This window comes from Ctenocephalides felis, unplaced genomic scaffold (genome assembly GCF_003426905.1).
Source record: "Ctenocephalides felis isolate EL2017-DRISC unplaced genomic scaffold, ASM342690v1 CF-g0.4_SCAFFOLD_00845, whole genome shotgun sequence".
NCBI lineage: Eukaryota > Metazoa > Arthropoda > Insecta > Siphonaptera > Pulicidae > Ctenocephalides > Ctenocephalides felis.
Genome location: NW_020536999.1, coordinates 59,410,005 through 59,426,018, shown reverse-complemented (window position 1 = coordinate 59,426,018; position 16,014 = coordinate 59,410,005). Strand labels below are relative to the sequence as shown.

At 29.6% G+C, this 16,014-nt stretch overlaps 1 protein-coding gene and 1 non-coding gene across 2 annotated transcripts in view; one reads left to right on the top strand and one right to left on the bottom strand.

Moving 5' to 3' along the window:
• The window catches only part of LOC113386652 (GATA zinc finger domain-containing protein 14-like), a 56,835-nt gene that overhangs the window by 9,160 nt on the left and 31,661 nt on the right, over positions 1-16,014 (top strand). The window contains exon 2 of the mRNA XM_026624420.1: positions 15,422-15,626. Within this exon, the coding sequence (XP_026480205.1) occupies positions 15,434-15,626 (193 nt within the window). The 5' untranslated portion in view covers positions 15,422-15,433. The remainder of the gene's footprint in view (positions 1-15,421; positions 15,627-16,014) is intronic.
• Trnaf-gaa lies at positions 6,382-6,454 on the bottom strand. The gene has a single exon. It is a non-coding gene; the product is annotated as a tRNA-Phe (tRNA).

Here is a 16,014-nt window from a genome sequence, read left to right as displayed (position 1 = left end):
AATGTTATTTGAATTATTCAAATCGAACGCTCCGTTCTTTTAAAAACTGAGCTACCGTTTTTGGCACTTTTTGCCCCATATCTTCGGAACGACTAGACCTACCTTTGCCAAAAACTAATCAGCACGTCTCCTTATCAATACGAATCGAATGTTTTTTGAATTATTCAAATCGCTGTATTCGTGTTCCCGAAATCGTCGACGAAAATTTGTATCCGAACATACATACACACACGCACACACACACACACATACATCCATTTTTTCTAAGGTATGCCAAAATATTCAGAAACCTCTGAAACGTTAAGATATATAAAAATTTTAATTTTCGATTTTTGTGCGATTACTATAACTTACCCTACGGGAAGTTAAAAAATATCTATATCACTATTGGAACATGCAAATGGCTTATCTTTTTTAGGTTTCCAATTCTAAACCTAAACTAACATAGATAAGTCTAGGATGCACTGCGACTATTGATTTTATTTAAAATTTGTATTGAGTTTCTGATCGTTTTTTGTACATGTTCTCAAAAAATTTGATGTAACATTGACAGTGGATGTCATTTTCTGTTTTAAGATACTTAAATATTTAAAAAATATTTAAAAACTTATGCTATAAGTGTATGATATTCTTCATTCGGAAACTTGGTGAAATTTTCAGTGCCGTGAAAAATAAAAATAGTTAACAAATTAAAATTTGAAATTCGTCATAATTTGGTAAGTTTAAAATTGTGCTGAATTTATTACAAATAATCTCTGATTTAGTAATTATAGTTTTCTGTGAGAATCGGTTTATTTATTTTTTTTCCTAAATAATTAATTTTATATTCTTTTAACTAATAAGTATATTCTCATTTTGATTCTGTACTTTTTCACATATGTTACTCTTAGTCTTTGTTTAAAGATTCTCAATATCTAATTTATCCTTGAACGATTGTTAACTTCCCGAAGAAGACTATGTTTTTGCCAGATCTGATTTGCTCATTTTCCTCAAGGTTTCCTCAAGGTTTCTAATCATTCTGAACCGTTTGACATGAAAATTTGAAATAGTATGAATGTCTGTGTGTGAGAGATTGGACATTTTGTCGACGTTTCTTCAAGAACGGCTGCACCAATTTCAAAAATTTAAGAACAATTTGATGAAACCTTATAAGGACTTGCATTGATTGGTTTTGCGCGACATTTGGTCGAGCCATTTCTTAATAATTAAAATTATGAAATTACTTTATAAATATATTTGAAAATAGCACTGATTCCTTTTTAATGACATGCGAAAAATTTTGTTTTTAAGATATTTTTATCGGGCGTGCAATTTACTAAATTTTCATTATGATTACATTCAGATTTAAGTGAATTATTACCGATACAAAACAAATTAAATGGATTTATTAACTTATCAAATTAACTTTCGTATTTATAATATTAAAGTTAGTTTATTCATATTACTGCTTTCTATTATATTCCATGAGTTATAGCCAATTAAAAATCATCGTCAAATAGTAGAAATTTTCTATAATTTATCACATATAACTTTTTATTGATGATGTCTCGAATGCCAATTTAACAAACGTGAATGTTATTAACTCTTAACTCTTTGTTGGATGTTGGAACAGAAATGAAACTAGTGGTGGATGGCATCGTGCGTTAAGGCAAATTGCTGAAACTTCCCGTACCGTAATGAAATATTCGAAAAATATTAAATGTATTGAAATATATTATTTTAAGTTATATTTTAAGTATATAGGTGAGCTTTAGAATTTCAGCTAGAATTAATTAAATTAACTCCGAATTATTTTCGATAATCAAAAGAAAATTGTTTTTGGAAATGAAATAGAAATTGGGAATATTTTTTTTGCTTTTTCCAAAAACAATCGTTTTGAAAATACATGCAATAGATTTTTTGAATCATTCAAATCGGTTGCTTTGTTCTTACTTCAAGCTCTTTATCTCCAAAACGGCTGGACCTGCTTTTGCCAAAAACTAATCACCACTTATCCTTATCATTACGAATTGAATGCTTTTTGAGTCATTCAAATCGGATGCTCCATTCTCTAAAAAACCCAATTTCTATTTTCTGCACACTTAGCTCTTTATCTCCGAAACGGCTGGACCTGCTTTAGCCAAAAACTAATCAGCACGTCTTTCCAACAGTAGGAATCGAATGTTTTTCGAATATCTCAAATCGGTTGACCCTATTGCGCCCAAAATAGTGGACGAAATTATATCCATACAAAACACACACACACACACACACACTAAATCACTAGATTGCTAGATCGGAGACTTTGTCATTTTTTTTTGAATATTGAATATATTTAATTGATTATTGATTATTTTCATTCCTCCAATGTTTAATGTTGTTGTATGTTTAATTATGGTACAGGAAGTTCCAGAAATTTGCTCACTAGTTTGTTTATCAAGTAAACTTAAATAATATGCATGTATAAAATATTTTATGCTTGAATTTTGATAATAAATTATTCATGTTGAAAATCAAATTCTTATAAAATGTTATTACTTATGAATATCAAATTCTTCCAAGGCAACTCAAACTGCATGTTTTATTTTGATTATTTAAATTATTATATATATAATGAACATTATTTTAAATATCTAAATAAATATATGCGAATCGAAATTGTTGTGTCTCCAATATTTAGAAAGATTAAATATCGAACAATTTCGGCTCATTTTTGAGAAGATTTTCTCGATATTTTTTAGACATACACTTTTACTTGTATACATATCATCATGGATTTAGGATAAAAATTTATAAGAATATATGACCAATTTTATAAACTAATTAATGAATAATATAATTATTATATTAAATATTTACAAAATGTATTCAATAATTCAATAAGCATTTCAAATTTTGCAGACATTCGATTATCGAATATTTCTTTCTGCTATATCGATATACATTTATATTTATTATATATAAACTGGTATGTTCATAACATACAAAATTTGTTTTATAAAATAGTTTATATATATGTAGATGCATACCATTGTGCTTGGAGATTTTCTATTTTTCTGCTCCAGTTTTTAAAAATCTTCACAAGTTTCTCAATCAAATTTTCTTAATGATGTTTCATTTTAATAATTGAATCCGTGCAATTTCTTCACGTAACTTATACGATTACACGATCTGATTATTGTGCATGAAAAAATAAATTATTTATGAGTCGTTTCTCAAGTAGAAAATTATAACGCATTTGTTGAGATGTCAGTGACTAACTCTCTTGCTAAATAACAGGATTTGGAAACAATTTATAAAGTTTAGTACTCTTTTTTATATAAATTGCTTCAACCACAAATAATTGCATCTTCTGTATAATTTTATTGCAGACCCTAAACAAAATTTGGTATAAAATTCTCACTTTCAAGCTTCATAAGTTATCAAATAGAGATTGACAGATATTCTATTCATTTTCCAAATCGTGCAATGTGTGTACGAGTATACTCTTTACTACAATGTTTATAAATCTACTACAATGAGTGTAAAACTACGATAATGAGTGTGAATCTATGTCGAATTAATGTAAATCTACCACAATATGTATACACAGGGTCGGTCCTGGGGTCCTTAGCGCCCGCATGCAACTTTTTTTCTAGCGCCTCCCCCCCCCCCTCTATTAATATTAACTGTTTTAACAGTTTATCATTAAAATTATATAAATATTTACAGATTTTAAAAAAATTAATTTTTAATTATTCTGGATTTAGTACAGAAAAAATTAGATATAATCTAAAAGCGTATAAAATATATTGATATTAAATTTATTTATAAAATCGAGGCGATTCGCGGGTTGATTATAATCAAATATTTTAAAAATTTTAATTAATTTTTACGTATGTGCAATATTAAATATTTCGGTTTTAAAACATTTTACTTATTTATTATGAGATAGAATAACTATTGAGCAAATCATGCCAAGAGTGACAAAAAAACTAGCTTTTCATTTTCAATCATAACACACGTATTTCATATTGAATTTTTTTAAATTTTAATTTAATTTAATTTTTCATCACTTACAATATCCAAAATTGCGTCGTAAACTTCTCCTTATTGATATCGTAAGAGCCTAATTGTATATATCCTTGCTTTCCCGAGAGTATCAGAGTTTGTTGTTAATTTTAAATTTTAACGTATTTTAAAAGTATTGTCCAAAAATCAGTAAAAAATGCAAAGAAATTACACATTTCTTGAACTATGTTGAAAAAATAAACCTATTATATTTTATATGTATTATTTCTGCATAGTTAATAATTATTAAATTTAGAGTATGATTTCTGTTCCAAAGTAAATTTTGCTTCCATTTTTTATATGTGTTCCATTTCCATGAACCTAACCACGCATGTCTTCAACATTCAAAATTCATCAGAAGCGAAACATTTGCAATAAAACCAAAAGTTACAATTAAATTTCTCGGAATAAACATGCCATTTTTTAAGCACTGACTCCCCATTTTTTATTTTCCCGATTATAATTTATTTTTATTTTTGAACAAGATTTGTTTCAACTCGCAATTTTTCGTCAATAATGCCCAATAATTAATTTAATCTTTCGCAGGTTGAGCTTATGGGATTGAACACTAGATAATTTCTTTTTCGATTCCACGGTAACTTCAAAAAAAGAAAAAATTGAATAAGTAGATTAAGCAATGAACGGAGCTGTTATTTACTAATTTGCAGAGTTATTAATCGGTTAATTGTTTCTACTGATATCACATTGCAAAATTAATGTGAATAAATGCTTTTTGTGTCTCTTTTGTGGTATTAAGTATTCCATATTTTATATAAATAATTCTAGATTTTATATAAAAAATATAAATATTATATTATAAATTTAATTTCCGAAACTCGTTTTTGGCGCAAAAGGTAAATGTAATGGGTGTAAATATACTACAACGGTATACTCCCACCAAACATCACGTGTATTTTTAGTTACGTGATAAAACTATACATTTTTTGAATGTTATTTTTAAATATTTGAATTTTAAAGAAAAAATCAGTTAAAAAATAAATACACGTGATATCTTACTATATCTCTCCCTCCCCCACGTGATATTTCGTGATTTTTTCTCAAACCTCCCCTTCCCCTAAAAACCTCACGTGGTTAATTAACGCCCTCTAAGTTATAGTAATCGCAAAAAAATTAACTAGTGGTGTATGGCATCATACCTTAAGGCATATTGCTGGAACTTTCCGTACCAAAAGTTTTTTTTAAAGATTTTTTTTTTAATCTTTGAGAAAATTTCATTTTTGAGAAATTTTAAATTTTTGAAAAAAAACTTTTGGAAACAAATGTTTTTTTTTTCATTTTGAAATATTTTAGAAATTTTGAACTTTTTTCAAAGCTTTCCCGTATCTTTGGAACCGCTAGACCTACCTTTGCCAAAAACTAATCAGCACGTCTCCTAATCAGTACGATTGTGTGGGTGTGCGGATACAAATTTTTGTCGACGATTTCGGGAACACCGATCAACTGATTTGAATAATTCAAAAAACATTGGGTTAGTATTGATAAGGAGACATGCTGATTAATTTTTGGCAAAGGCAAGTCTAGCCGTTTCGGAAATACGGGGCAAAAAGCGCCAAAAACGGTAACTCAGTTTTTGAGAGAACGTGGCGTCCAATTTTAATAATTCAAAAACATTTTACTTACATTGATAAGATGAAGAGCTGATTAAATTTTTAAAAAACTACAACAATTATTATGAATTTACTACTATAATTGTAATATTTTGTATTGTAATTGTAATAAATTAGTGTGAATCTACAACAATGAGTAAAAATTTATTTCAACGATAGTAAATTTCGTTCATTTATTATGAATCTGCTAAAATGATTGTAAGACAAAGAATGCAAATATACTACTATAATTGTAAATCAACTACATGGCTACAATGAGTGTAAATCTAATAAAATTAGTGTAAATCTAATAAATGAGTTAAAATGTACCACGATGAGTGTAAATTTACTACAGTGAGTCTATTTCTACGTTCGAATTTAAATAAGTGCAAAACTACAACCATCTATGACTGTAAATCTATTACAAGGAATGATAGTTTATTTCAATGAGTAAATCTACAACAATAATTGTGAATTAGCAGTAGAATAAATCTACCACAATTAGTGAAAATCTATTTCAATGATAGTAAATCTACTCCAATGATAGCAATTCTACTCAAATTATTGTGAATCTACGACGATGATTGTAAGAACTCTGAAAAAATGTGAACTGAAGAAAAAAATATTGCATCTATTTTTATATAATTTAATATGTAATAGAATAAGTTGGACTATTATTAGATTAATTAAATTTTTCAAAATTGTTTTAAGGGAAATAATAGTTTAAAAAAAAAGTAAAATATTATGCCGAAACTAGGGATCGAACCAGGGACCTTTAGATCTTCAGTCTAACGCTCTCCCAACTGAGCTATTTCGGCTTATACTTGCGTTCGCTTCTAGAGGATACTCCTTGTAGCGGATTTTTTTTCACAGAGTTGGGGTTAAGGTTTAAGGACTATTGGCAAGTTGCAAATAATGTTAAAGTGATAACTAGAATTTTATTATGTTAAGAAACAAGATAATAATATTAGAGATATTAATTAAATAGTTCTCGGATAAGCTTATCTTACTACTTACTCCTATATAGTAATGATAAAATTACTTGGTTTTGAATACTTTTACTTTTTTCATTTTGTAGCATTCGCAAATCATGTTGAGGGCAGGGGCGGATTCAGGGACCTGGTAAGAATTTAAATAATAAATAGATAAATTTCACATTATTTTGAATATATTTCTGCTTATGTAATTTAACAGTATTTTTGACTGGAAAAATAAATTTGATTTGTCCACGTGGTTTAACGCCACCACTTTAGATGTACAGATTTTTTTTTTTAAATATGGCGCAAAGAATATAATTAGTTCCATTCTCGGGTAAGCTTACTATTTCATCTTATTACATATTACTGTAAGATAATTTTATGTTTCTAATCGATTTACTAATATAAGTTTAGATGAACTGGAATAATAATATAAGAGACAAAATAAAAAAGCGTATGATACATCAGAGACGAAACCAAAGCAGAAACTTAGCAAATGGGTACAATGAAATATAGATATAATATAATTGGATATATTATATTAATTTTTTATGTTTGATATTCTAACAATATTAATAAATTTCGAATCTTTGATTATTTATCAAATAAAGGGCATTGTAATTTTTCTTATAAAAGTAATTTTTATCAGGTATATTTTTAATTTATTATAATGACAGAAACTTTATTTCGATTGATATTAGGGTATAGTATTTAAAAAAAACTACATAAACAATGGTATAATCAAATTAATGAGTCATAAAATCAAATAATACAAAAAAATGGCGAGTGTCACAACCGTCCACAACCAGAGGTTGTCTGAATTTAAACTTTAAAATTCAAACAAAGCTTATGAATATAATATAACAATATATAACAAAGTATATTTTTTCAAACAAAGTTAGCAAGAAATTATTATTAACTTCCCGTAGGGCAAGTTATAGTAATCGCAAAAAAATCGAAAATGAAAAATTTTATATATCTTTACGTTTCAGAGGTTTCTGAACATTTTGGCATACCTTAGAAAAAATGGATGTATGTGTGTGTGAGTGTGTGTGTGTGTATGTGTGTGTGTGTGTGTATGTATGTATGTATGTGTGTGTATGTATGTGCGGATACAAATTTTCGTCGACGATTACGGGAACACGGATCAACCGATTTGAATAATTCAAAAAACATTCGATCCGTATTGATAAGGAGACGTGCTGATTAGTTTTTGGCAAAGGCAGGTCAAGCCGTTCCGAAGATACGGGGCAAAAAGTTCCGAAAACGGTAACTCAGTTTTTAAGAGAACGGAGCGTCCGATTTTAATAATTCAAAAAACATTTTATTTGTATTGACTAAATGAAGAACTGTTGAAATGAAAGGAAGGTCCAACAACTTCGGAGATATGGAGAAAAAAGTAAAAAAATGAGCCATTTGGCGGTCAAAAATGATCATTAGACATATGCACATCAAATTATTAGATATTTTATAGAGATTTTAACAATAAGTATACATTTTGTTAACATTCCTATGGGTTCCGTACTAATGCTTATGCGTTAGACAGCGACGCGGCGCTTACGCGCTTTATATTTTGTCCCTATGCAGTTAAAGCAGTACGATTGCTTTGAAAAAAAGTTCAGATCTTCCACAATATGTCAAAATAAAGAAATTTTTTTTTTTAAAAAAAAAACAAAAAAAAAATAAAAAAAAAATTTTTTTTAAAAAAAAAATTTTTTCAAAAAAAATTAAGTTTTTGTCCAATTTATAGTTTCTCAAAAATCTTATTTTTTCAAAGTATTTTTTTTTTCAAAAATGTTAATCGTTTTTAAAAAAATAATAATTTTTGGTACCGGAAGTTCCAGCAATTTGCCTTAAGGCACGATGCCTTAATTGCCTTAAGACAGAATTCCACTTACATCTAGTATTTTTTTGTATTGAATTTTTTTTCTCTTAATCTTTCGTATTTTGTCTTAGTAAAGTTAGATTTTGTTCTATCACTAAATACATGTCACATAAAACAAAACAAACTATCTGGCAATTAACTACTAATGCTTACAGCAAACTTACAGCAAAACAAACAAATTGATCTATTTGTATACAAGTAACTGTTATTATTAAAATAAATCGAACAAAAAACTTAATTTTGACTCTTTGAAAGCAATGTGTTTTACAGATGTATTAATGTAGGGCGTTGACTCAATGCAAAAATGGAAACTTGTTTGAACAAACATGACCCTATCTCAAAATCAGCATAGTTTAGCTGTTACGATGATTGTCACTACTGTACTCAGTCTTCCTTATTATATAATTGAAATTGCATTTTAGTTTAAAAAATGCCATTATACATCTTGTAAACAATATCAATTATATTAATTCGAGATAAGATATAAATAAGTTGCATTTTGTTCAAAGCTATAAGATTTCTTGGTTTACTACCCCCTTTCTTTATTATAATATAAGAGAGAAAAACTCCAATTGAATGTGAAAAATTTACTCTCTTAAGAATATAAAAAAAACTTTATTTGAATATCTTTACGCTGTTGTTTTATAAGATTCGTAAATAGTGTTAAGACGAAAACTAGATTAACTTTTAGTTTGTTCAAAAGACACAAAAAACGTTAATAAATCATACAATCTTGTCTTACCGTACGAGAAGAGAGTAGTAAAAAAAATAAATCTGTTTATGGGGTGATTCTGGGTGCCTTTAGGGTTTGTCGCCTACTAGATTTATTTAATATGATTCGCAAATGGCGTGGAGGTAGACTCGAATAAGTTTTATTTCTGTCACATGTAAGATCAAACAAACTTGATAGATCTATTTTCAGATTACTATATTATATTACCGTCTACATCATTTATTTTGTATGTTTTGCAAATAATGTTAAGGTGTAGTCTAGAATAACTTATTTCCTTTTGCCCTAAAAATACATTATATGCTTTTCATGATTTAAAACTATGAGCCATTTCCAGATTTTTCATTTAAGATTATTGCTGGAGAATAAAAAGTAATATAAAAAATGTTTATACAATTAATAAAAAGTTAATGATATACTAGTATACAAAAATAAAGCACTGTTGTGTTTTTTAGGACATATTCTTATTCCAGAGCTTCTTGATTGCTTATTCTTGAATTTCTCGATTTCATAATCGAAAAATGCACAAGGGTGCAGAGTAAAATTCCGAAGACAAATTTAACTACATATTTTGTTACGGCATAAAAGAACATAGCATAAACATAAAAGCATGAAACTATCAGCAATATTTTTATAACATTTTTTAATATTGATATAATAGTGTACTTCTTAATTAGAATAACGTCTACAAAAAGTTATTTTATTATACTTATTTCTAAAAAGGAAAAGGAATATAAAATAAGTAATATCATTTTGAAACATTATTACTCAAGTTGATTAACCACCAGACCTTTAGTTTTTTTTTTTATTAAACAATGATAATTACAAAGGACAAGCATACTTTCGGAATTAATTTGGAGCATTCAAAAATGGTTTAAATAATTTATTTTGACATCTTTAAATTTTTGTGATGTTTAATTTGATCTTTAAAATTACCAGAAATATAGTGTTATATATACGTATATGAATTTGATAGCTATTGAGCAGTTTCGTCTTTTAGTTAGCAACATCTGGAATATCATCATAACATCATATCTTTCATTACCATAAACCTTCTTTTATATACTGGCAATTATTAATAATTCATATTTATTGTTCTTAGTTGCAATGAATGATTTCCAAGCACGCTATGGTATATTTTGTTCAGGAAAAAATAAATCAGGTTACACAAGTAATACATTACATACTTACATTTCAATTATCACAAAATTATTTATTTATCTAGATTTTGTAGCATTTACATATATATACTAGCAAACCCGACGAACTCCGTTTCGCCACCAGATGGTTTCGTGCGAAAGATGAAGAAATTTTTTGTTTGTTTTATATTTTAAAAGGAAAAATTTGATTTTATTATACAACAGTAACGAATTTATTTTGATTACAAAAATGAAGTGTTTTTTAGTTGAACTTCTCTAAGTAAATGAAAGTAAATCCGCAAATTATCCGTTTCATGGAAGTGATCTTTGGCAAACCACATTTTTTTTTGGTCTGACATTAACACAAACAAAGCGGATGGTTTTCCAACTTGTGAACAGGCAACGTATAACTGCCCATGTGAAAAACAATGATTTTTTAAATAATCTATTTGAAATTTATCCCGCAAACACTAAGCGATTGGCCTTGCGACATGTTATTGCGAACGCAAGGTGAACAGGATATTGCAATCGTTTGAAGTCAAACGGAACACCAATCAGAATCATTGGTATGTCACCAAATCGCCAGCAATTTTTGATTGAATGGTGAAATTCAGGGCGTGTACGTCATTATTCTTTGCGGCAAGAATTGCTCGTTGACTTAACCAAGCATAATTCTGATAATTCTCACTAATGTCATTACTCGAATTTTTAATTACGGTGCGTGAAGTTCCAGCAGCTTGCATTAAGGCACGATGCCATGCGGAGCCCGAGACCTTTCCAACGAATGCAAAATTGTCGAAATCGGTTCGTGCGTTCTGGAGTTATTTCGTCAGGAAGAAAAACTCGACTTATTTTTATATATATAGAAGATATATACATATATTTAACACCAATCTGAACTTATTTATCCGTAAAAATTAAAATCTGCCTTGAATGGCATTCAGAAAGTTTTGTGACAAATATGTGATATAAGATTTTAAAATTCTGCACAGTGGTAGTCATTTTAAGTTTGAAAATAGGTGACTACAGAAAAGTAAAATTAGTGTACATTACATGTTAATTTGCTAAATCTAAAGGATTTTTGTTGAGACTTCTGAGGATGTTTGAAGAAAGCAAACGTAAAGTCTTTTGCAAGCTGGGTTCGGATTATACTCAAGTTTTGTACTTCTATGCAAATCTTTCAATTTCTTCTGTCAACGTGAACATATTAGAGTCCTGCTGAATCAGCCAATTTGGAACCTACTTGAGCGCCTCTAGTATTGCCAAACCTTTGGAACTAAGTGGTTTGGCAACCCAAACAGTTGTCCGATCTCTTCATGATGAAATTATTATTAACATTTTTGTAATATTGATGAAATTCTTTCATGGAAGCAACATGCTGATTAAGGGCCAATGCCTCTTCACTTGAAACATATTGCCTTCTATATTTTCAAATTAATACCAGTGTTACTAAAGTCCACAGCTCTAACTACTAAGCCACGGGGGAGCCTTTTCTACAGCATAATATTTTTTTTAGTCAATTCAATGAAGACATCTTGTTATATGTTGGAATTTATAACCAGATTTAGATATTTCTCCATTAAAACCAATTAAAGCAATACATGCCATTGTTTGCAATACCATTTCCTCTAATTTGCCAAGTATGTGATTCATATTAATATAACGGATATTTATATATTTCTGCATAAGCAAGACGCAATAAATTATATAAATATTATTTCAGGCTCTTGTGAAACTTATATTCATAATTTAATAATAACCAGTAACATTTGTTCATAGTTTATTTAGCTAATCGCAGCACTTCGGTCAAATTTGAAATAAAAATCTATAATTAAAAATATAATATACAAAGTTGTGTTTTTTAATATAAAGTCTTAAATCAAGACTTCAATTTATCTGCAAACCTAAAAAGTGTATCGATTTATATTTGTAAAAAGAACAGTAATTAATTAATAAATAACAAAATATTGTTTAAAATTATCTTAATAAAACAATAAAATACAATTTTACAAACTATGAAGTGGACAAACTACTTGGGTACAGATTTAGTGAGAAAATAATTAAGTAAATCGTATTGCAGTTTCATAGAATTCTGAAAAATCATTTAAAAACATTAACTAATTGTAAGGTGCACAGAATTCTTTGTTTCTAAGTTTTAGATAGTTTGTTTATAAGTAGACAGAACTGACAAATTTATATTTAAATAGTTATTTATATTTGAAATAAATGTTTGAAAGTTGAAGCCAAGTTAAAAAGTTTAGAATTTTTTTTAAAATAAACAAGCGGTGCCTGACATCGTGTCTTAAGGCAAATAGCTAGAACTTCCCATACCGAAAATTATTTTTTTAAAAAAAGCTTTAATTTTTTTGAACTTTGGAAAATTAGAGCTTTGAGAATTTTGAAATTTTGAAAATATTGAACTTTTTTAACTTCTATTTCTGAAGTCATAGTAATCGCAAAAAAAATCGAAAATGAAGATTTTTATATATCTTTATCTTTCAAAGGTTTCTGAACATTTTGGCATACCTTAGAGAGAATGTATGTTTTTTTTTTTTTTTGTATAGCGAAGGAAATGCTTTTATGCATCCCAGACCGGTCTTCTGTCTGGGTATGCCGGACTCGATACCGCCTTGGTATAATACCGACTAAAACCTCCGCTTTGCCCTTGCCTCTGGTCCCCACGGAAACCGCCGTTAGGCATTACTTCGTGGGGGGAGGATCTAGAATGATATAAATTCTTTACTTGTTAAATCAATGTTATAAATTCATAAACATTATACTTATCTTTTAAATGGGCGAAGTCCCATTCGCCCTTTCTCTCTCTATAGAACGCAGGTCCATTAAAAAGTCTCTCGCAAATCTGTCTATGGCGTTCCAAGCAGCATCACTTGTCAGCATTACTTCAACAACATTACCTGGGGTAATTCTGCGTCCCAATTTCTCTTCCACGTCATCCCGTAGAGCAGTGATTCCCAAACTTATTTCACCTACCGCCCCCTTTCCGAAGGAGAAGTTTGTTTTCATCAAAAAATCCGACTCGCTAATTTTATGTTTTCTCGACGTTTCAAGCCATTCTGAATGGAATGAGACCAACATTTGGAAAAAGTATGTGTGTGTGTGCTTGAATAGATTTTTTGCCGTAAATTGACGTTTTCTCAAAAACGACTGGACCGATTTCAAAAATCTAAAAGCCATTCGATGTATCTCGATGAGGACTGTTGTTTGTCAGTTTTGTGCGATGATCGGCCAAGCCGCTTTTTTATAAATAACAGAAAAATGAAACATTTTTCGTCCACGTTTTAGCCCGCAATTCGGAATCTATTTTGAAAATTCAAAAACCGTTCGAAAGATTGGTTGGGAATCGACCTAATTAGTTTTTGGTAATGATCGGCCGAGCCGTTTTCTTGTAATAAAGTGTTTTCATTAATATAAGTAGTGGTAATTAATAAGTAGTAGTAATTTCTTAGACAATTTTTATGTTTTTTTTTTGAGGGTAGATACCACAGTTCTATAGATCATACTAAAATATTACGGTTCTACGACAAGTCGTTAAATTTTGAACATTCGTCAAAGTTTGCAAAAATTAGTATTGTTTTTATGGCGTTTGTCAAAATTAGAACTTTCAACAATGTTTGCTTAAAAGTGCATAAACCGATTTTAAAAATTTAGAAGCCAATCGATGTATTTCGATTATAATTTTAATGTGCGGGAAAAGGAATGACGGTGGGTGCGCTCGTACCTAAGGTAAATTTATTCGCAAAAAGTAATAAAAGGAGTCGCGTTAAAATTCAAGCAATAGTGGATTTAGATTCGGGAAATAATACAAATCAAAATTGCTATTCCAAAAATTACGCGTTAAATCTCAATCCAGGAGCCTTAAGCTTCACGGTGTTGTTGGAATTTCAACGAAATCGAATAATTTTACAAATTTAGAAATATTTAATGAAGATGGTACATTTGCAAAAAATAAAAAAATATAAATGCCTTTGTGCTTACGAAAATATCTACTACCCGCGCAGCAAATCCAAATTGCTGAATTAAATCTTCCTAATAGATTAAAACTTTTGGATTCACACTTAAATATTCCGCGCGAAGTAGATATGTTGATAGGCTTTTTAAAATTTTAGGTAACAAAAGAATTATACTAGGCCCCGATAAATCTATTTTACAAAACGCGGCATTCGAGTGGACAGTTACGGAGTAGATATCAAAGAAATATAATTAATAGCACGACAAATAGTGATCATATATCCGCCAATCTTACAGACTCTCTTACAAAAAATCTCTTACAAAATTTGGTAAAGTTACACGCTTTGAAAAGTTACACGAATTTTCGACATACAAAGAAACATATAAACCATTTTTTTCATTAAACCTTTTGCGAAACAAGAATTGGCGGTGCATAGTTTTAAAACTGATTTACTTACTAATACACTTATGCAGATATGTTTGAATAACTTCAACTAAAATATTATCTTTATATAATTCAGTGTTAATTTTAATCATTTATTTATATATAATATTAATATTATATTTTTTTTAGTTTTGTGCTTTAAACGCCCCTTAAAACTAAGCATCGCCCCCTAAATACACCACAGCCCATCACCGCCCCCCAGAATCGCCGCAGCACCCCCAAGGGGGCGCTGGCGCCCACTTTGGGAATCACTGCCGTAGAGCACCAAATCGCGGGCACACGAAAATGTATGTGTGTGTCTCTGTATCTGCGGATACAATTCTCCGACGATGGATCGAAAACACGGATCAACCAATTTGAATGATTCAAAAAATATTCCATTTCTATTGATAATGAGACGTGCTGATTAGTTTTTGGCAAAGGCAGGTTCAGCCGTTCCGAAGATACGGGGCAAAAAGTGCCAAAAATGAAAATTCAATTTTTGAGAGAACGATGCATCCGATTTGAATGATTCAAAAATATATTATTAATAAAAATATTTTTTAAATGAGTAGGAGACACAAAGTAGGAGTAGTTTTCTGATAACTGTTCAAATTTGACTCTAATTTTTATATTAATAATTTGTTTCTATTTGTCCTAGTGCGCACGGACCATGTCTACTGTGACTGCTGCAGCGGCGGCGGTGGAGCAACATCAGCAACGCTTCAGCAGCAGCAGCAAAAGGAAATCAGCGGTGGAATTGCTAGCAGAATCCAGGGCAGCTTTCTACGTCAAATCGGATAAGCTGAGAGATCAGCCCGACCGATACATCACCGGCAGGGACGAGGATCGGACTTCTTCGCACTGTGAGTACAAGTAACACCTTTTATTGATTTAGGGAATTTCGGTGAATACTTACTGATAAGAAGGATAACTTTATCGTCCGTCTGGTTAGTTTTCTGCCTTCTGGAAGTGGAATTTATCATCGTTTTTTTTTTGGTTGATAATGCAGATAACTCAATATCGAAGGCTGTGTAAAAAAAAATTGTTTGAGGTTTTCCGGGCAATGTTTGATTCGATTATCGATTTTTTTGGGCAGCTGAGTCGATACCGAAAAAAATGTACTCACAGTTCCAAAAACATAGAATACTAATTTTAGTTTTAAATAGAAGAATAGGCGGTATTGAGTCCGACATACCTAGACAAAAGACCAGTCTGCGATGCATTTCCTTCGCTATATAAACACAACACACA